Source organism: Pectinophora gossypiella, chromosome 13 (genome assembly GCF_024362695.1).
Source record: "Pectinophora gossypiella chromosome 13, ilPecGoss1.1, whole genome shotgun sequence".
In the NCBI taxonomy this organism is placed as follows: Eukaryota; Metazoa; Arthropoda; class Insecta; order Lepidoptera; family Gelechiidae; genus Pectinophora; species Pectinophora gossypiella.
This window is the reverse complement of record NC_065416.1, coordinates 8908848-8931074: the sequence shown is the minus strand read 5'-3', so window position 1 is coordinate 8931074 and position 22227 is coordinate 8908848. Positions and strand designations below refer to the sequence as shown.

General features: G+C 39.1%; 2 protein-coding genes and 1 non-coding gene across 3 annotated transcripts; 1 reads left to right on the top strand and 2 right to left on the bottom strand.

The window, feature by feature from the left end:
- Positions 1–8147: 8147 nt before the first annotated feature.
- Positions 8148–8219, bottom strand: Trnai-uau (transfer RNA isoleucine (anticodon UAU)). The gene has a single exon. It is a non-coding gene; the product is annotated as a tRNA-Ile (tRNA).
- A 1195-nt stretch (positions 8220–9414) lies between these two features.
- On the top strand, positions 9415–20435 carry LOC126372062 (mediator of RNA polymerase II transcription subunit 1). Its single transcript, XM_050017586.1, has 13 exons — positions 9415–9797; positions 10156–10289; positions 11004–11127; positions 11406–11522; positions 11936–12074; positions 12595–12841; positions 13260–13389; positions 13942–14064; positions 15000–15180; positions 15564–15798; positions 16239–16417; positions 16636–17032; positions 17132–20435. Exons 1-13 carry the CDS (start codon positions 9639–9641, stop codon positions 19701–19703), a joined length of 4737 nt encoding a protein of 1578 aa, XP_049873543.1. The 5' UTR covers positions 9415–9638; the 3' UTR covers positions 19704–20435.
- Positions 20436–20439: 4 nt separating this feature from the next.
- Positions 20440–22071, bottom strand: LOC126372063 (uncharacterized). The gene is made up of 2 exons (XM_050017587.1): positions 21636–22071; positions 20440–21136 (listed from the first exon to the last, which is right to left on the bottom strand). Exon 2 carries the CDS (start codon positions 21129–21131, stop codon positions 20559–20561), a length of 573 nt encoding a protein of 190 aa, XP_049873544.1. The 5' UTR covers positions 21132–21136; positions 21636–22071; the 3' UTR covers positions 20440–20558.
- Between the last annotated feature and the right edge of the window lie 156 nt (positions 22072–22227).

The following is a 22227-nucleotide window of genomic DNA, read 5'->3' as shown; positions in this document are numbered from 1 at the left end:
CAAATCGGCCATCGCGTGCGAAGCCTACATTACACATCTAATGAAGTTACTTGGGTATTTCATCAGAACAGGAAAATTTATTTACCGCTAATTAAGTATCATTTCTCTTCTAATTACGATCTTCCAGCGTTTTTGTCTTGAATTAGACGAGTACAGTACTTACTTAACATTAGGCATTGTGTGTGGATTGATTATTTCACCACTCGTAGACTGTAGTAAAGAAACGCTGATTGTTTTACCACTTCGCTTATAATTCAATTTAAGTAGATAATTACAAAGGTTACAAACACGTCCAACAATAACAGATAGATCGATGAATATAAAAACTATTTTTTATAACCTTTTTATTAAGGTTTTTTTTTAACTTATAATTGTCAACAGGCATATATCTACTACTACTTATACTATATAACCTAACTAGGAAGATTATGAAAGAATTTTGTACCATTTTGTTTGTAGTAAACTTTTTTCTTTAAGAAGAAATCTTTAACAAGTTCTTGAAAACAACTAATTGGATCAGTTAAGTGAAGATTCTTGTTATAATTGACTGACTCCCTTTAGTTTTCAGATCAATTGATAAAAAACATATTTACAAAATAATCATATAACGTGGAAGTATTATATAATGCTTCAACATCATTAAAAACAAAACAAAAAATCAACTAAGTAATTAAGTTTAGGTTGGATGTTTTTATCGAGTCCTTATTTTTTTTTTATTGTTTTATTTCACCTGTACATGTTTATTATTCCTATATTACACTGTAAACTATTGAATTTCTTTTATGCTCAGTGATATCTAGTAGTTTTGTAGCATTTTCTTTAATGTTGCTACTAGTCATAAGTCAGTCATTAGTCATATTGCTACATAAACAATCTGAAACCAATCTTTCTTTTCATCCACATGTCATCGCGTCACGCAGAATTCCCGCAATGTTATTCTGAAACTCTATATTCAATGTTATGTATTTCATTATATGCCAGACTTTTTAACAGTAGCGCCATGACAGTAACAGTTGTGATAATCCAATTAAAACTACAGGAAACCCTGTCAGTTTGCATTTACGGAAACTTTCATCTCTCAATTATTGTGCTAGACATGATCTAAGCCCTAAATTTTACTCTATTACTCTCTTAACTAGCGATAGGACTGCACTTCGCCTGTGTGCAATTTTTACTCTATTACAGTCTTCTTAGGGAAGTATTGATCAAAACACAAAAACTAAGGGTGGTATTAATAAACTAATCTCAACTCAAACTGCCCTTCTCAAGATCATGTTCAAGTCCCTGTATTTATAGAAGAACTGTCACATTGACATGATCTTGAGGGCAGTCTCAAAGTTGAGATAAGTTTATCAATACCACCCTATATGTAAATAGCCAAATTTTGGGGTCCTCAAGATTAGTCAGAAGCTTTATAGGGATTATTTAAAGGCTTTACCGCCAAAAGACGGACTGATTTTGTATGTACCATCAGAGCTAACATGCGCAACTAAAACAAAACGACAAGATTTAATATTAATAAATTTTGTCGACATCGATAAGTTTGTTTTTCCCTAACATGCGTGCGTTATTTTGTTCGTATATTGACAGAACGACATAACTTATTTGGATTAGCACATTAGACACATTAGCACCAATCAACAAAACGACAAAATTATATCGTAAGAGTCGGTAAAATGACCGTTATAAAATTTTATCACGTTACGCATGTTAGCCCTATAGATGAAGACATTCAGTCCAGCTTTGTACGTACTAAATAATATATTTATGACAAGTATCTTGCAACGATTCAGGTATGTGATCAATCAATTAGTACTGAAATCCATTGCGGTCAGGTTTCATATATCAAGTAACTTGAATACAAACATACAAATTAATATAGCTATCGGTAATTATAATGTTATATATGAATTAATTCAATTAAGCTCGACAGGGCTACGTTGTCAAGTCTTTGGAATGACAATTTGCACATAGTTAATAATAGAGATTCTGATCCAATATTATGAAATTAAATACGTCTTCTATAAAATTGGAATCATGGGCTACGTATTTCAAAGCTATATAACATTTGTTTCTGTGAAAACATTAAACGGCGAATAGACTGTCGATATAAAGGCTATTTGTAATCGTGCACTCAAGAAATCAAAATTTAATTTTCCCGATGTAATTGGATCAATGGCAGTATATTTTATTTCGTTGCTCTCTGCGAAGGTTTTTCTGATAGGCTGTCAAAAGGCAGACAGGTGTGTGGGCTATTTTTGATATACTTAAGTAAGTAAGTAGATAAAAATCTTACACAAAATACTTCTGACCCAACATTCACATTTTCCAAACATAGATAGGAAACCTTTGAAACCTCGGGACCCTTGTTATGAATTTCAAATTAAGTCATATCAAACGATGATAGAATTCGTATATGTTGGTAATCTTTGCCGAACCAGACAGAACATATTTTGATGTCTTGCAAATGTCTATAAAGAATAAGTAGTATAAGTACCTGGGCGAATATCAAAATGTGTCAGGTTTGGTGGCGAACTTTCATATTATTTTTTCGTGAAAAATTGGGTTCCGACATGAAAAAGGATCCAAAAGGATCCTGGGTTCCGACATGAAAAAGGATTTTTTCAATTCCCAATTTTCCTAATTTCCCCAATTTTTCACGAAAAGATTATATGACAGTTCGCCACCAAACTTGACACATTTTGATATAAGGAATAATACTACGTATAGAACAGCAACTCTTCGCTCCCCACTGGCGTCTGAGCTAGGTTTACTTCACCCGCCCTCGAACATAGGTTAGACTTGAATCCTATGGTGTCAGACGTCACACACACAGATGCGCGTGTACGATAATGTCAATGTGTAGTGTCTGTCTAAAACGAGGTTGTTTGTATAAAGTGTCCGGGGTGTGCTTATGGTAAGTGACGATGTGGCCGAGGATGGAAGTGCTTACCTAGAAAGTTCCTATACTTGACGACCCTCAGTTCCCTCAAATCCTGATTGTTATTGAATACCAAACATTGTTACCAAAATCATGATGCCATATGAATCGACTAAAGAATTACATGGTACTGTCTAACGTGCTGAACTTTTTATCATGGTCTTACTTAGAAATATAATTTCTTCATTGATAGAGCATCCTCTCTTGACCCGAAAAACCCTTTCCTTTAATAATATTATTTTATAAAAAAATGAGGTAAAAGGTTGGAAATATCTTCCTTTAGAACGATTGCTTTGATCTTCCTCTTTACAAGTCAACAGAAGACAAGTCTTCTGTTGAACTTTACCGCAAACAGCCAAAGGCATGTTTGTTTAAACGAAAGATAAAGTGGCACACACCACATTCCATTAAAATACAAAATAATGAAGGGTCCCGTGTGTAGAATCGCGACCACCATCAAAGTAATTATACAGGAAAACCACGACAAAAGATGATTGATTAGGAAGGTTTACTTGGATTTGAAATGCTAATTAAAGAGATAGAGCGGGAAGAAAGGGCCAACATATAACGATTCTGCCAAAATTCCGAAAAGAAACCCAACTGCATTACGCACGTATTGACAAAGCTTGGTATGTTGCGATTGTTGAGGTACTACTTACCACATAGACAAGGTTAAAAAACGCGAAGAAAAGATAATGTACTGGTAACAAGCATAAAGAAGCATGGAATTCAACTCTAGGCTTATAAATTTAATTCTCAAGATCGCATTAAGGAACACAGCTTGGGTTCCTACAATAAATACGGACAAGGTAACAAGCTATGTTGCGAACAAAGCAAAAAGATGCATTTTTTAAAATGCCAGCCGCAGGCAAATCTGCGACGGGATCCGGAGATATAGAGCGAATCTGGAAGTGTCAGCGAATGTTTTGGTAAAAGGACACAAATTTTTCAAATGTCGTGTACAAGTAAACAGCCCAGCATCGAAAGGCTTAGAGTAATAATACTATATATTAGTCATATTATACTATAAATGTAGTAGGTACTGTTACTACTGATATGTTATATGACAGGCAAACCAGAGAGAGACCGCAGAAAATCAATAAAAGTAAACATAAATATGTTTTGATGTACTTAATAAATAATAAACACACAAAACTAAAAGTATATTTAAGTAATTGTCTCAAGCCTCCAAAATACTTATGTGATAAATGATCCTATCGCACAAGGGCAAACGATATTTCTTAAAATAAATACAAGCATCAAACAATCCTGTATTATTTTTCTAGGTCAACCCGTGAAAAAATTACTGGTCTAGACTACACTGACGTTATACCTACTAATTTAAAAGGGTATTTCTTGATGTTGTTCCCAGGCGTAGGTGTCACAGACACAGAATCGAATTACAGACGCGTCGATGTTCTAGTATACAAATAAAGTTACTAAGTACTTGTATTTTAAAACTGTATAAATTTTCTATAATAAAATATAATCACTAAGCAATCTTCATCCTAACTCTAGAGTTATAATAGAGTAGGTACCTATAAAGAACCTATCCTAGAACTAACTAGCAGTGGCGGCCACAGTAAAATCTTTAGGTGGTGCAAGACGTCACTTGGCGCCCCTTAGCCTCTCGAAATGCGAATCCCGTTTGTTTCCTACTAATACAGTTTCTTATATGCATACATAGGGTTAAAAACTGAAGTACGACAAACTGTTATCCGACAACCTTTTTATTCCGACAATACATAATTACGACATGTCTTAACTTCGATAGAATGTAGAAATAGTTTCAAGTCAGTGTAGCATTACTGTCGAGGTAGAATGCATTGTATTCGCATCGCTTCTTAGTAAAGTCATGTCGAAAAAACGTTTTGTCGGAGTAGAGTAGTATCGAAGTTAAGAGATGTCGTAATTATGTATTGTCGGAATAAAGAAGTGTCGGATTTTCATATTATCGAAGTAAAATCTTGTCGGATAACAGTTTGTCGGACTTCAGTTTTTAACCCGCATACATAGTAGGCATTCGCGTAAGTCTTTTTTTTCTCAAACTATAATTTCGGCGCCCCCAGAAACTTCCATGATGTCCAGGTCAGATGTGCCCAATCCACGTGCTCCCCTGTAGATCCGGGGCTGCCCGCCAAGGTGGTTCCGTCTTGGTTGATTTCGACACCTCGTGATGGAGTCCGATCTAAATTAAAAAAAAAATGTTCTATTCAATTAACAATTCCGATTTTATGCTTTGTATTTGAGCAATAAAGTATTATACTTCATTCGATTTATAATAGGATAAGAATAATAATCCAAAAGTATTGATAATCTCTGACACTTCTAGTATATTTTATGGAACGAACAGCTACTGACGACCATCGTCCATAACTATGCACCTGGGATGAGACAAGTGCAGGGGTGGTAGGGGTGCATGATTATCTACCTATATCTATTTTTTTATATAAAATGTACATACACCTAAATAAATAGTAATATAAAGAAGATAAATATATACTAGATTGCCAAAACTAGCTACTAACCTAGCATAACCTACTAGGTGTAAATGATGGATTTGGATAAGGAGGATACGTCTCTTTACCTATCCGACAAAAAAACGCCCGACCTTATTTATATTATGTATAAGGTACGAGGTGAGGTGAAATATGACCATTTCATCAAATGGTCAATACATCAAGAAATGATCAATTTTAAGATCTGGCCACGACATACACATACATACATAAACTCACGCCTATTTTTTCATCACTTCCCTTGCTCCACATTCGTCAATCGTTTCATACACTTTTTTTTTGACGTGACTTATTGTAGATTTGCCGCAGATGGCATTAACTACTTGGCCGGACAAATGGCCGTTATCCTTAATGCTTGATGCCGGGTTTTAATATTTTATAACATAATTCATATAATAAGCTAATAAAGTGTAAGTAAAAGCGTGTCAAAAACGTATAGTATTTTAGTTTAGGTAAGTACTACCCATAAGAATTTTTATGTGACATTTCTGCGCGTGATCTCACCGCACTTTGATAGTGACAATCAAAGCGCAAACGTTCAGTCAATGAATCCAGCGAATTATTTGTAAACAGTAGTGAAATTATGAACCATTAGTTGTCATGATTATAAAATTTATGTAGAAATATTTTTTATAGGTGTTTTTGGTCTATTACAGAAACGACATGTGGTCGACAGGAGGTCTTAAACTAAGTGCAACCTGATAATTTTTACTTTGCAAGAAACTGATGGGACTTTTGCAGTTTATCGTACATTTTGGGTTTACCTACATATATAGTCCCAGACCCAATATATATGTGTTTCTAAAAGTAACTTTTCTTTGTAACAACTTTACAAACGGTGGCAGCTTAAACAGTAACATCAATTGTGAAGTACAAGGCATCCTTAACACAATCCACTTAGGTGTCACTTATTCGTCCGTACCTTTTTTAACAAGCACGTGAGGAGGATACATCAGTTACAAAATAGGTACTTTTAAAGTAAATTGCGATTAATACGTAAGCTACTGTCAGCTGTCTTCTTCAGTACCTAACACCCCATTCACAATAATATGTAAGGGCCTTACAGAGGTGATACCACCACAAGGTTGCGCCTATTAAGTAATTTGTGGTTGAACTATCAACAAAATAAATGCAGTTGTATAATATTTCCTCACCTAGTTCATCATCTCCCGTTTTTCACAGGGTCCGCTCACCTAACCTGAAGATTTGACAGGTCCAGTTTTTTACAGAAGCGACGGCCTGTCTAGCCTTCCAACCAGCGAAGAGAAAACCAGCCCAATACAGGTTAGGTCACATACCTCCGAAAATGCGTTTCTTGAGAATATGGGTTTCCTCACGATGGTTGTTCATTTATGATCCAAATATGAATTCTAAAACAAATTCGACAATCATTGGAAATAGTTCCTCACCTAGTTGCGCAGCCTATTTTTGCCAGCAACCGAATCCCGAATTATTTCGCGCTGGTGGGTTCTGGGTGCCTTTATTTATAGCTTATACAGAGTGTCAATGATATCGTAACGAAAACTTTGAGGGATGGTTCAGACCATGATTCTTACATACATTTGTATGCCTACTTGTATGTACTTGTACAGGATGTAAGTGACATCATAACAAATACTGAGGAGGATGATTCAGCTCATTATTCTGAGTTAATATCAATTGGAATCTTCCATCGCAAAAGTATTGAATTGAAAATGTTTTTGAAGAACACAAAAAACTCGATATGATATTATAATCCGTCGTTACGATGTCACTAACACCCTCTATACTAAGTAACAATTCTACATTTCAAAAATGAAACTATACACTTAGGACCTTGTCACTTACTTATTAATTAGTACTTATAGGAACATACCCAGGATGAAATATAAAAAATAGGTATTTACTAATTAGTAGAATATTTTTGTACAAGAATTAGAAGCAAGCTTGGGGAAGCAATGATGTAAAGAACGTAATTTGACGAGATCGGGAGAGAGAGATTTGGGAGATCGGGCCTTAAACCATCACGCAGGCCCAGTGCGGATCGATGGTTATTAACGAATGCTAATGCAGCCGGGACCAACGGCTTAACGTGTCTTCCGGAGCACGGAGGAGCTCGAGATGAAAACTTTTTTTTTTGTGGTCACCCATCCTATGACCGGCCTTTACGAAAGTTGCTTAACTTCAACAATCGCAGACCGAGCGCGTTTACCGCTGCGCCACCGAGCTCCTCTTTGTTGTCGTATTTTATTGTATTTTATACCATGGAATAAAATGAGATAGATTATGAAGAACTAAGGAAATGCGTCTTGCCTTCTTCCAGGATAGAGCCTGCGGTAGTTAGTAACGATGACGCGTTACTAACTACCCGTGACGTTTTGCTTAAAGGGTGGAGGGTGATACCCTCAGAGGCTTTCACCGGCGTGGCGTAATATACGAACAAAACGAGAGATCCGTCATGTAGGCCCTCTAAGATAAATTCCCGTTTTACATCCATTATATTCGTTAACCAAAGTATTCTTCTATCGTGTAGGTTGTGAGGTGGATGACCGACCTCATTAACCCTGAAGTCACGGTTAGGATTGAGCCCCTGACATGGCTCATGTAACGACTAACTACTTAAATCAGTAACCGGGACCAAAGATTTAAAGTGCCTTCCGAAGCACGAATCATTTTACTTTCGTACAATTAAAAATCAGTGTGTGATATATCCCCACCGGAATTCGAACCCGGGACCTCCGGGTCATAAGCCCAACGCCCGACCACTGGACCATGGAGGCCGTTCTTGTGATTATTTAGATATATTCTCTTAGATATGTCAGTCAGTAAGTATACAGTACACCTAGCAAATTAGTTAATAATGTGGGAAACACATACTATGTACTTACATAATTCTCTTTAGCAAGTGCTTTTTCCTAGGCACTAAATAATATGTATGAATGAAACATGTTTTGAACTCTGATACAATTTAATTAAGTACGAATCTAATTCCTCACTTATTTTGCGAAATGGCGCAATGACACAGACAATGAGTAGGTAAGGCATTCGTACAATGAATCCTTATTTGTCATAAACATTCCCAAACAAATATCCTACCTAATATTGAATTGGAAACGACTGAATTGCACATTCGGCACAATTGAGTTGACAGTAAAATGGAACTCGTAATCAGTTCTACGTACAGTAACAGGCAGTGTTAGTAGGTACTACCTATACATATACACTTTAGTACCATGTCACATTAACTTTTTTCACAAATTGAACTGTAAGTCACATTAAATGTCAAATATTTAGTGCAACAGGGTTCTAAAGTGGGTACGTGATAATGCTCATGACTGTACCTCAATTCAATTCAATTATTATTTGCGAATAACCAACCCACCGGTATAATAAATAGGAACTTGATAAAAAAGCTTTATCAGACGGAATCTAAAAATATCATGTTCAAGTTTTGACAATAATTTTACGAATATGTATAGATCTTCTTTTTTGTCTAATGATCACAACACAATGATCATGATAATCGCATAATCACGAACTCATCTCGAAACTACGTAAAAAACGCGCCTATAGGAACTTTTCAAATTCTTCAGTATTAGTATACAGCTTTCTCAATAGAGGGCGGCACTTAATGATGTGTCTATTGTCGTGTCTTATAATAATCCTAGTGATCCTTAAGAATAATAACCATCTAAGATAAAATAATAATATGTGAGAATTTATATTATTTACAATGTTTTATAATAATTTTTAGTATAATTATAAATTAGCCCATACAAGTTTCCGAACGCATTGCTATATAACTCTTCCAAATTGAAAATAAATGGAATATAAACAAACTCTCGGATTTCTCTTTCACTCTTATTACCGTTTCGTATTAACTAGCGCCATGATATTTCTCAAACTGATCTCTTTATTTTCTTGCATTATAACAAATGGCATCTTTCTCGCGTGAAAATGAAAATGACAGTTCGCCATAGCACGTCGAAAGAAAGAAAAGATTATTTTTAACAAACAGTGATGATTTTATTTTAATTTTATTCAAATTCATCAAAATTACTTTAAGTATTTTAGCTTTAAGTGATGAAAAAGTATTTTCCTAACGTATAACTGTTATAATTTCATCTATCATAATTGTTGTTTTATGCATCCTTAAAATTGTAATTGTGTGTGAGATAAGTGTAATACAATCGGTAAAAATGACGGACAGTAAGGCTTTAGTGATGGCTCCAGTAAATGGATTGGTGGACAAGTCCAAAGAACTCCAAAAGGAGATTCTGATGGAGAAACTGAGGTCGAAGACTTCACAGTACAAAAATCTGACAGAGACATCAAAAGCTGTGCGAATGGCTTTACTGGTACGTTGTTTAATAATATAAATACACAAATACACTACATTTTAAATGTGTTAAGAGTATTGGTATCAATTAAATTGAAAGTTCATTGGTTCACTATAATACTGACATTGGTTATTAAAAATTAATAGATTACATCCAGAAAATCGGGCCTGATTCCCAACCGGCCACAACAAATTCTCTATACTCACATTGTTCAATGCATACATAACATAACATAAATAGCCTATATACGTCCCACTGCTGGGCACAGGCCTCCTCTCAATCAACCGGAGAGGGTATGGAGCATACTCCACCACGCTGCTCCACTGCGGGTTCAATGCATACCAAAATATTAAAGTTTAGTGTTGATGTGGTGCAGGACAAGCGATGGGCGGTGGACAGTGCAGACCGTATGATCTTGCAGAAGTGTTTGGACAGCCTGCAGCACTGTATCAAAGTTAGCTCACTGCAGAGCCTTATAGAAAGGCTGGAATGCTTGTCTAGACAACTTGGGTATGTACCTGCAACATTCCTTGTATAACTACTTTTATACTACTCATAACATGCCAATAGAGTATTTGACTGGGTCAACGATAAATTATAAAATGCTAATCTCGAAATAGAAGCCACTCTAACATGGTCAAAAATCAATCTCAGCTTGTTTTGCTTATTTTCGAAATTTAATTATGACCTTAGTAACAACAAGTCTGACTTTTTACTGCTTTTATTGATGACATCACAAGATAGTACTGTCTTGTTCTAGTTCCATAGAAATTTTTCATCTACTAAGTTGTCAAATAGCCTATTATGCATGCAATGAGTCCCCACTAGTGCAACACTAGAAAATTATTATAATGAAACACACTCTTCATCTTGTGACAATGTTATGATAAATATTCTTGTAATTTGTAGGTATGAATTAAATGAAATAATTGGCTTGTTGCTAAATAAGTACAATTGTTATTCGGATTAATTTTAATAAGTATTCTTAATAATCTTAATTTACTTACCAATCAGCGTAATAAATAAAAAATATAAACTGCTGTAAGAACTTACTTACCTAATCTCTTTTTCTGTGATGCCATGCTAACCTGTAATTTAAAAGTCAACAATTGTGGCTATATTGTAGGTATATCATTATGTAGGTACATAGTAAACTCAAACAACAACACATAAGCATTAAGCAGTAGTATAAGTTGGAAATTACTATAAAAATCTATGTTTCAGATTAAAATTTGTGGTGGGAACATCAGGAGTGAATCTGTTCATATCATCAGACATGTTTTATCTTGAGATCCTCGTTGAGTCATCAGGATCTGTTAAAGACGTGAAAATTCATCATGAAGGAAAGGTAATGGGAATATTCTTCTCTTCTACAAAAGTTACAAAGGAAAATATGTGTGTTATATATACTTAAAAAGTATCAGAAACACAAAGCTCAACAGAAAGCTTGGTGAGGTGCGGATACTTAGTTCATCTTGTGATGACTATATCTCTTGTCAGAAAACAGTTTGTTGAAATTCAATTTATAACCCAGAGCTTATATTCTGTTAAGAAATATTAACATGTTCTCAAGTTATATGTATAACATAGTAGTGTAACCAACATAATTTATTTGCATTATTCTAGATTGAGCAGCAAAGTTGTGAAGAGCTTGTGGCATGTATATCTCGTGGAGATTTCGCTGACTTCACTGCACAGTTGGAAGGATTAACTGCGGTTTATCAATTAAATGCTGAAAAGAAAGTAAGTAAAGCAAAGAGATAATTGTTCTATTTAAAAAAATATGACTGCACTGCAAGCAAGCACCAGCAATTTCGTGTTAAAGTAGACCTACCATTCCATACAAATGTTGACTCCGCTGTATAAGACTCAGGAGTTTGAAGTTCTAGGTTGTTGTTGTAATGATGTGTGTGATGCAATTGTAAAAAAAAGTAGTTTATTTTCCAAATCAACATAAGAATATGTGAATAAGTCTTCCCATTAAGTACTAAAAAGATTTGTGTCGGGAATGACTCGCTTGCTTCCATCCTTATTTATATAAATAAATGAATGATTTGTAATGATCCCTATTTTTTTTTTAAAAAAAAAGATACTTAGGTTAAGGTATTTCTATTACCCTTTGTAGCCTGAAACAAGTTTGTAACGTAACATTGCAGGTGAAGTGCAAAGCGTTCAGTGCACTGCAGAGCTTGGAGGAAGACTTGTGCACCATGCGACAGCTGCAGAGCTTCATCAAGGACCCCTGGGCGCAGGTGCACAAGAGCCCTATTGGCTTCCTGCAGAGGAGACGAGGAGGTAGGCTATAATTTACGCCGCTGCCATACCACATATGTATACCATACAGTATGTAGATATACATACATAAACTTACAACCACAAATGAATTCATTATCATATGCCTTACGTGTCTGTTTCAAACAATTTATGATTACATACTCGAAAACAAAGATCCACAGGAGATCCGACTAGTCAAATCAAAAACTTTTTACTATATTAAAACATGAAATTACTATGATTTTTTTATGAATATGCACACTCTGACGTCATAGAAAAACGTGATAAAATGCCGGACTTATTACTACATTTTTCTAAATTAAAATTCATTAATAAGCCGTATAATTTAAATGTTTTTCGTTAGTTTTAGATTTGTCTTTATTTGGTAATTAGAATTGCATAATTTATCCGTGACCTTACGACCTTTAATTTTAATTTACACATTTGCTTGGTCCATATCTGGTCAGGTTTAAGGATTTTTTTCTTAGCTATACTGTGACTACACAGGACTTCCCTAACCCTTCACATCTTACTATAACAGGCCACGCGATGCGGCTAACCTACTTCGTGTCGCCGTACGAGCTATTGGACAAGGACAAAGGCCTACAACCTCTGACGTCAGAGCTGCTCACTAACGGCAAGCCATGCGCCAACAGTGGGGCGGCGGCCCTGGTCGCGCCTTCACATACTCCCATCGGACACTCCGCTACAGTGTTACTTGAAGGCTCCACGGCTAATAAACTACAGCTCTCGCCTATCATATCCGGCGGGCAACGCGGGGCAAAAGTGTAAGTTTTATTATTCTTCGTTTGGCATCTCAATGGCATTCCGTATCTTGTAGAATTTTATTTGCCACCATAATGAAAATATTCTTGTGTGCAAATGCTCATTGATGCAAATCCGGAGTTCGATAAAGGGTTTATTACGTATTATATACATATAATTTAAAACATTATTTGTAATAAGTGTTGGTGTGGTCACGCCCTGGACACTTCAAACGAAACACCTCGTTTTACACAGACACTATACATTGACGTTATCGCACACGCGCATGTGTGTGTGTGAAGCCCATATGGTTGAAGACTAAAGTAAGACCGAGGGGGGGTGAGGTAAACCTAGCTCAGCCGCTGGTGGGGAGCGGAGGGGGAGCGTAGAGTTGCTGTTCTATACGTAGTATTATTCCTTATTCTATGGTGTTGTGGTCAGGAACGGGCCGGTGTACGCGCAGCTGGTGCCACAGAACAGCGCCATGCTACCAGCCTGCTTCACGCTCAAGCTGTCGCAACCCACGCCGCTCTGCGCCGCGCTCGCCAAGCTCATACACGCCACTACCGAGGTACTCCACTTTGCCATTACTATCTATACCACTGAATATTCTAGTCTTTATGTTGTTTATCGTAGCTAATAGACTAGTGTCCTACTAGTCAAATCAGTTACTTTTTACTAAACGTCAAAACCCGAAATTACTAAGAAAATTTTATAAAAAAACACACTGTGACGTCATAGAAAAACGTGATAAAATGTTGGACTTATTATTACATTTTCCTTGATTAAAATTCTTAAATAAGTTAAATAGAAAATCTCTGTCTGTAAATTGTCTTCTGATTATATTGTTATCCTGACCACCCCTTTAGAGACCAAGGACATGAATTTATGTATGTATTTTATCTATATGTAAAAGTGAATTGTCACTCACTCACTGACTGATTCATCACGAAATCTCAGTAACTACAAATGCTAGGAGTCTTAAAATTTTGCTTGGGAGTTCCTTTTAGAACGTAGATGCGCAATAAGACGGGTCTTTGCGGAATTCAAGTCCTAAGGGGGTAAAAAGGGGTGGCAAAGTTTGTATGACTTATGTAATGATATTCGTCCTTTTGTTGGAAAGGTGGAAGTAGCGGGCGACTGGGCGAACGCGAAACCGATGTTGGGTCTGGTGGCGCAGCAGGCGTACAACAAGCTGGCCCCCGGGAAGACCATCGAGCTCAACCTCAGCAAAGGGCTTTTTGTTGTAAGTACATAGTTTTATTCAACAGCCCATTTTCGTTATGGACATCGGTATAAACAACGATGAACTATCATCGTAATTAAAGGAAGGAAAGAAACTATATATTATTAGAGAACGCCACAGTAACAATACAAAAACATCAAGAAAAAATAACCTTAAAATGATATAATAGAAACGTAAAAAGTACAAAAAAATACTATGAAATATGAAATAAAATTTAGTGCCCCCGTTTGTCGATAGTACGGTCACGAGCAATTATATGTATACACTTTGGTACCATGTCACATTAACTTTTTTGACAAATTGAACTGTAAGTCTCACTGAATGTCAAATATATGTTAGTGCGACAGAGTCCTAAAGTGGGTACATTATATTGCTCATGACTATACGTAACCTGGCGAACAAAAACAAATAGCGGCAATTCTTAGCTTATTATAAGTGTAAGAACAAGATAACGCTACTCTTATTACTTTAAAACCCTCTCTCTCTCTCTCTCACCTTAGTATTTCTTAACCCCACCTGTGATTGTAGGGTCTGACTTTCAAAGTAAAATAAAATTAATTTTCTGCCAAAATACGTACCGTTATTTAATACTTGTAAACTACTGACACTTATACTTGTATACTTGTAAAGTTCAAACATTCTACATTTTCACATATGACGATATATCGTCTCGAAAGATTTTCTGTTTTACTTTTGAAAGATAAAATCGGCTGCATTTCCACCATCATAACATAAACAGCCTATATACGTCCCACTGCTGGGCTCAGGCATCCCCTCATTCAACCGGAGGGGGTACGGAGCATACTCCGCCACGCTGCTCCACTGCGGGTTGGTGGAGGTGTTTGGGCCTGGGACCAACGGCTTAGCCTGCCTTCCGAAGCACGGAATCTTACTTTTACACCACGGAATATAAAATGTCGTTTTGTGTGTTCCAGAACTTGCCAGAACAGACGCAATGCTACTTCCTGTGCGAGTCTCGCGGGCTGGAGGGCTGCATGGTGACGAGTGTACCGTTTACACATCCTTCCCACGTGGCGCCGCTGCTGGCCTGCTTGAGACAACAGGCGCTGTTCAACGCACTGCTGGCCTCTACAGTGCGACTGCAGACTAAACAGAGTTAGTACTATTAAACAGAATTACGTTACTTAACGTAAACGGCGCGAGTAGAGCGAGTAAATGTCAAAGCGCAAGTTGTCAAATTTGACAGACGAGTTAAGGTTCCCCGTTCACGCATCGACTTACTCGCGACTTGAACATGAAACAAATGATGTTAAAAACTATATTTTTTTTTATGAAAGTAGGTAACTTAGAGCCAATTATTATATTTTTCATAATTCATAAATATGTTATGTAGAAAAAAGAAAACGTTGTTGGACCTTTAGATCTGTATTTATTTGGTAATGAGAATTACTTAATTTATCTTTGACCTAGGATACCCAATTCTAATATCCTTGTCTAATTCTTGTTTAAATCTCCCAATTCTCATTCTTGTCCTACAGCGGTGGACATAGAAAGCGTGTTGATGTTCGAAGTGAGCGCGTTGTCATGGCAACACATATCGATATCCCTGGAACACCCCTTGGACGAGAGTATGGCGACGGTAGAGTTGGAGCTGTCCGACCCGGCCGCGCCGCGCGCCGCCGTCTACACGCTCAATACACCGCCCAGGGACCACATCGACGAGTACATCACGAGAGTACTGCAGAAGAGCCACTCCATACCCATCACGCTCAGGTGAGGATCCGTGCTGTTACAAAATCCCGTAATAAGTATAAATATCACTGACTTACTTCACTTTTGGTATGATGTTATTTTGAAATTAGTTTGGTAAAATGAAGATTGTGAGACGTAGTTTTCTCTAATACAAAACTAGCTCCTAACCTGGAGAGTATCTAACTTCGACCCTATGTCCTTCCCAGGGTTTCAATTGAGGTTTCAATCTACCTGTGTGATAATTTTCATACAAACTTGTCCAGCGATTTAGGCGTAGAAGTAACATACATACATACATAAACTCACACCAAGTTCCCACCGGGAGGAGCAGAGGTCACGGAAAATTCTATTTGCTTCGATTCTGACATACGTTTTTTGCTTTCTCCACCTTCATCAAGCGTTAGAAGTAACAAACAGCTTATTCATTCATATAGATAAAAAAAACTTGATTCTGTACACAGGTCCCTAGTAAAGATCTGGGAGCGCGAGGCGGCGACGAAGCAAATGAATGGCAATTACTCGGCGCTGGATTCAAATTTTAGCTGCGGCGTGGGGGGCATCGACCCCGGGGGCGAAGTGAAGCCCGAGCCCGGTGCGCGGCCGCTCTACCCCGGCGGGGTCAGCCATCCGCACCAGGGAGGTACGTACCATACATACAATCGCGCCAGTTATCCCTGTCGAGGAAACCGAGCCACAACCCACTATTCGATCAGATACTCGTCCCAATATGGATATACCGGTTAATCTATCTGTTGAGATATGAGGAAAACAAGATTCGTTTAAAATGTTTGTTTTCGTTTCTGACCATACCAAGATCAAACATGTTCCACGAATTGTAATCGAACTGTTTACTTCCAGGTTCATATCTCTCCGAACAACAGCACCACTTATCGATGATGTGTACTGACGGGGGTACAGATATGAAGCCGCAGAACGAAGAACGAAAGTCGAAGAAGCGAAAATCTGACGGCGACCCGTGGTCCACGGCTCAGAAAAAAGGGAAACCTGGTATGAGCGAGATGGGCGATTCTGGCAGCGACAGCGATAACTCCGAGAGCTACGTCCAGTATGAAGACGAAAGCAATTCGAGTAATGAGAACATGGAAGGCCGAGAATCATCGGTGTCGCAGAATGAGTTTGCTTCAGATTTGGAGCTGTCGGGAATGGATGCCACAGATGCTTTAGGGAACCAGGACAACAGAGCTTCCTCGGACATGGATAACTCCAACGATGGAGAGGCTGATGACATGATCAGGTAAGGATAACTATACGAATGTACTTATTTATAAGCCTTTGCAGAATGTCTTTTCGTGTAAAGATTGATGTATTTAGTAAAATATTTATTTTGTTACAGGAATTCTTTTCAGAAGTCTGATCATAAAAGGCAAAAGCTAAAAAACAAAGAAGAACGGAGTCGTAACCTGCTCTTGGACTTGACTGAAGGTAAATCTTACATGCCTTCTTCCGTAAGCATTACTCCCATAGGGACGACCTCCGCGAACCCGCAGAATTCCGGTACCGGGTCCAGTTTAACCTCGATGTTGTGTCTCGACCGGCGACCCGGTATTGAAATCATTCCGATCTCGTCTGCGCCCCCTGCTGCCTTACCAAGCTCCATCACCATCACACCGATAACATCGTCACAAATAAAATCTCTCGATGACCGCATCAGGTCTGAGAAGAAATCAAGTAAGTCTAGTGAGGAGCGCAGCAAAGAGAAGAAGAAGAAAAGACGGAGGGACGACTCCATGGGTCCGCCGGAGAAGGTGCCACCGAAACAAGACCCTTTGACCAAACCGGTGTCTGTCAGTATCAAGCCGACTGATGGCTCACCGATGCGCTCGTCGTCCCCAAACTCTTTGCTGAGAAAGTTCAGCCCCAGTCCTACACATGGCAGGTCTGTGTCAATAACCAAGTCGCCGAGCCCCAGTACCGTCAAAGGCCTGGGCAAGCCCTCGGGGAGTTCAAGCCATCATAGTAGTCCGCGACACTCGCCAGTCCAGAACAGTCCCAAACACCTGCCGGGCTACTCGAGTCCAAAAAACCACAGCATATCTTCGCCTAAACATAACTCCTCGAGTTCGGGAAAACCCAGTATGTCAGCACTGAAATCTGCTGCCAGTGGCTCCCCGTCAGGCAAGTCCGGGACGACAGGGTACGACTTATCGAAAAAGATATCCAAAGACAGTTACAGTTCCAGCTCAACAAGTTCCAGGGACAAAGAAAAGAAACATTCCAGTCTTTCGTTTTCTAGTTCTGACAGGAGTAGTCCCAAGTTAAAAAACCCGATGAAACTAAAACAACTCGAAATAACCCCCGTGACCTGCGACAGTCCGGTGACTGAGCCGTTGATCTCCCCACCAAATGTAGAAGTGAACAAATCTGCGCCGAGTCAAGCTCGCAATAGGAAAGGTTCCCTCAGTGCTGTGATAGACAAACTAAAATCTGCTCAACATTGTGGCACAGATAGTGAACTAGGAGTCAAGTCTAGCTCGTCCAGTACTAACAAATTTTCCGATTCAAAAAACTCAACACCTAGCAGTACGAAAATAAGTGAAAGTAGTAAAAATCAAGAGTACATGGTAAAACCCAGCTCAGACGGAATGAAGATCACTATAAATAAAACGGGTAGGTCGAAAGAATCTTCTAGTAGCAGTTCAAAACTAAACTATAGCAGCTCAAGCTCTAGCAAGCAATCCTCACCTCAATTGACCCCACCCAGCCAGGGCTCGCCCAAAACTCACACAGGCCTCAAACCGGGTGTTATAAGCGGACCCGCTTCGAAGAAAACTCAGGCGATGCAATCATCCAAGTCTAGTAATGTCACCCCCACCTCTACACCCCCAAAAGCTAACATGAGTCCGTCGGACTCCTCTAGCAATCCAAGCACCGCGCCTAAAGTGCCTTATTCCAAATCATCCAGCTCCGCTAGTGCCGGCATAAACTTGTCCAAGTCCGCTTCCAAACCAAGCTCCGGTTCCCCTAAGAGTAGTAGCACCGATCTGTCTAAAATAATTAGGGACAGAGAGCGAGAAAAATCTAAAACAAAGCTCATGAGTAACTCTGAACGTTCCATATTTTCTTCCAAGTCTGAGCGACATTCCAGCCCCAGCGGCTCGAGAGACGACGGTGACGGAGATAGGTTCAAGACATCTAAAGATGCCAATTTCCTGGTAGAAGGTTTGATCAAACCACTCGACACAAGTAAATTTCAAATTCCTAAACTAAAGAATCAAACTACCCCGGATAAAAACAGTCCCGTATCACAATACGACAGTCGTTCCATGGTGAATGACTTCGCACGTAGCTTAGAGCAAAATAAGTACTCGTTTCCTCACTTCGACAATCCTAACTCTAGAACCCCGGAATCTCTGCAGAAATCTTCATACCCTTTAAACGTTCCCAAACCGCTCCTAAACATGGGGTCCATGAGTCCAAAGACCGTTCCGCCCGTAAAAGGGGACCAATCGAATCCTATAGAATATTCTAAAGCTATATCGGACAGTATAGCGAAGGGCGAGAGTCCGCAACGAAAAGACGACCCGAAAGAGGGATACGGCAGTTCGTACCCACTGATGCCGTTGGATTTTAAGACTGAGATGGCGAAAGGGTTCGTGGCGCCGAAGGGGAGCGAGGACAGGAAAGGGGCGGAGTCGTGTATGAAGCCGCCGGTGAGCGGGGCGGTGCCGCGTAGCGGAGCCACCACGCCGCAGGAGGCGGCCGAGATGCTGCTGGACTTCTCGTCGTCGTCGGGCAGCAAGGTGTCGGGGCTGGTGGCGGTGCGGCCCGTGTACCCGGCCTCGCCCGCGCTGCTCGCCAAGAGCCCCGCGCCCTCGCCGCTGGTGGCGCCCTCGCCGCACTCCAACTCGCCCTGCATCACCGACGACGAGCTCATGGACGAGGCTCTCGTCGGCCCCGGCAAGTGAACGCCACACACGGTCACACTCGCCGCACGAGCCGTGACCGCCGACACAAGTACAAGCGAACATGCCTCACTCTGACTCTACTCAAATCATCTGTACAATCCGCAACTCCCGTTGTTTTAGCCTTTTAGGGTTGTATTGTAATTGTGTTATTTATGACGTATTTATTTTAAGTCTTAATATCGAGGCGAAGGAAGTTTTTTTGTCTATGTAGATATTAATATTGTTAATGTCCTTTTGAATTGTGTCTACGTGATGAGATGACCGCTTATATTGTTCTGAGATACGAATTGTCATTAGGTGTAGGTAGTTTTTTTTATTTATTGTTTTATGAATCCAGCATAACACAAACATAATATAACATAAGCTCACGACTATATTCTCAATTGGAGTAGTCAGAGGTCAATTCATCGCTTGATGAACCTCAGTTTGTGGGTACTCAACCCACATCTCACCGAGCAATCCAGTAGTAGTTATAAATACATCGGAAAGGAGGTGACTCCACGTTATTGTTGAACAGAACCATTTTATTGTAACTGCCATGAATTTTAAATTGTAATACAATCTAGCGTACAATGTATTTCCTGAATTATTGTAATAGAGTATGGGGATTACGAGCAAATAGTTTTACATTTCATGTAAATATGAAAATCAATAATATATTATGATTATTAAATCAATAAGGCATTTATGCTTTTAGTTGAGAATTTTTTAGTAATAAATGTATTGAAAAACTACGTCCTTTTTATTTCACAAGATTTTATTGTTTATATAACTTATCAGAAATAAAATAAATAACTTAATGATAATAATAATTCTATGCAGTAATCACTTCGGGCTACATTTGAATACCTAAATTTAATAATACCTCAGAGAGCTAGGGCGATAAAATCCGTAATACGGGTAGAGATAGTAGGGAGTCCAGTAGGGATTCTTCATGAAATACCGGCGGGAAGGTCTAGCAGGTTTGTGAGGGCGGGCCAGCCGCCGCCGCGCGTGCTGACGCTTTCTGATGATCGGAATTGGCACAAACCCCGCAGCGGTCTCCATTATTTCACCCTCAACCTTATTAACCAACACATCACTCCCCAAATCACTATCCATATAAGTTGTTTCTGGTACATCTAATATGGCACCATTCTGTGGCACATCATCAATCTTCGGTAGGACTAGTTCGTCAGGGCTGAATGTTTCTTCAATTATAATTTCCAAGCGTCCAGTGTTCTTTAATGCTTCAGTATTTTCAGGCGTAGTTTCCACTTTTGTTTCCTTATGTTCTGAATCACCAATACTGGATATTTTTTCGTCGTGTTTGTCTTCTGATTCACTCCCTGACAAAGGTAGTTGACTGTTGGTCGAAACTGTTTGTTTTGGAATATCCAGCGCACCGACGAGCCCTAACGTCAACACCAACATCACGTGGATATTCATTTTTTCTGCAACAATAACAATTGAAATGGTTTAGTTCGAACTGTCTGCGAAATTCTGACCAACTTACAGTGGGACGAGAGATTTATACTACAATAATCTGGGTCGAAGAAAGGGGGCCGTTATACCTACTTACGGAAATCTTATGTGTTCAAGTAATTAGGATCTATTTTCACTTTGACCTTTTCGAAACAGCCTCAGCAAGTTAGTCATATCGCAAACAATAGTCACCACATTTGCACTACATACCTAGGTACATTCTCATAACTTAGTTACGTTTTCTAAATTCCCGAATGGGAATCGAATCAGGCAGCTTGTTTGGTAGGGTAGTCATAGTGCGTGCCTACCACACACCACAGAGGGTTATTGTTGTGACGTCAAACTGCCCGCAACCCAACCAACCTGGCATCAGTGTAGCTGAAGTTAGCTATCCACCTCACAACCCGCTCGATAGAAGACCACACAGAGGACATCATCCATATAACTAAATAAAAATAAGTAACTTACATAATACTGTCCGTGACCCTGATGAGAGCATTTGACCTGGGGGTTAACCCTTCTTTGTCCCGTTGGAATAGCCTTTGGTCCGTAGTTATTCCTCCTCTGTCCCTGGTTATTCCTCCGCTGGGCTTCCTGTCGCCTCTGCTTCAGCACTCTCATAGCGAAGCGCGGTAGGAACGGATTCTGAGATTCAGCTGCCTCCATCACTTCGTCATTTTGCGGAGCAGCCGATTTCGATTCTTCCAATGGCTTCGAATATGTCTGTATCACGGATACGAAGAGAACTAGAAAAAAGATCGCGAAGAATTTCTTGGTGAGTGCCATTTTGGATGGGAGCTCAAGGAATGCTTTAGTCGATATTATTTGAAGTTCACAAAAATATCAATGCCGTCAAACTAAGTTGCATCGTCAAAGGCTGATCCCAGTTTAATCCAACAGCTGTCAACAACCAGGTTTTATAGGGTGTCAGTATCGGCCGGATGACACACATGGGTGCATTTGTTTACCTCAAGAGATGTTTTAGGAAACGTAACGGATCATACATTCGCTTCCAATTATCACGTTACCCGTTCGTATTCATAGTGCGGACTTACAAAAA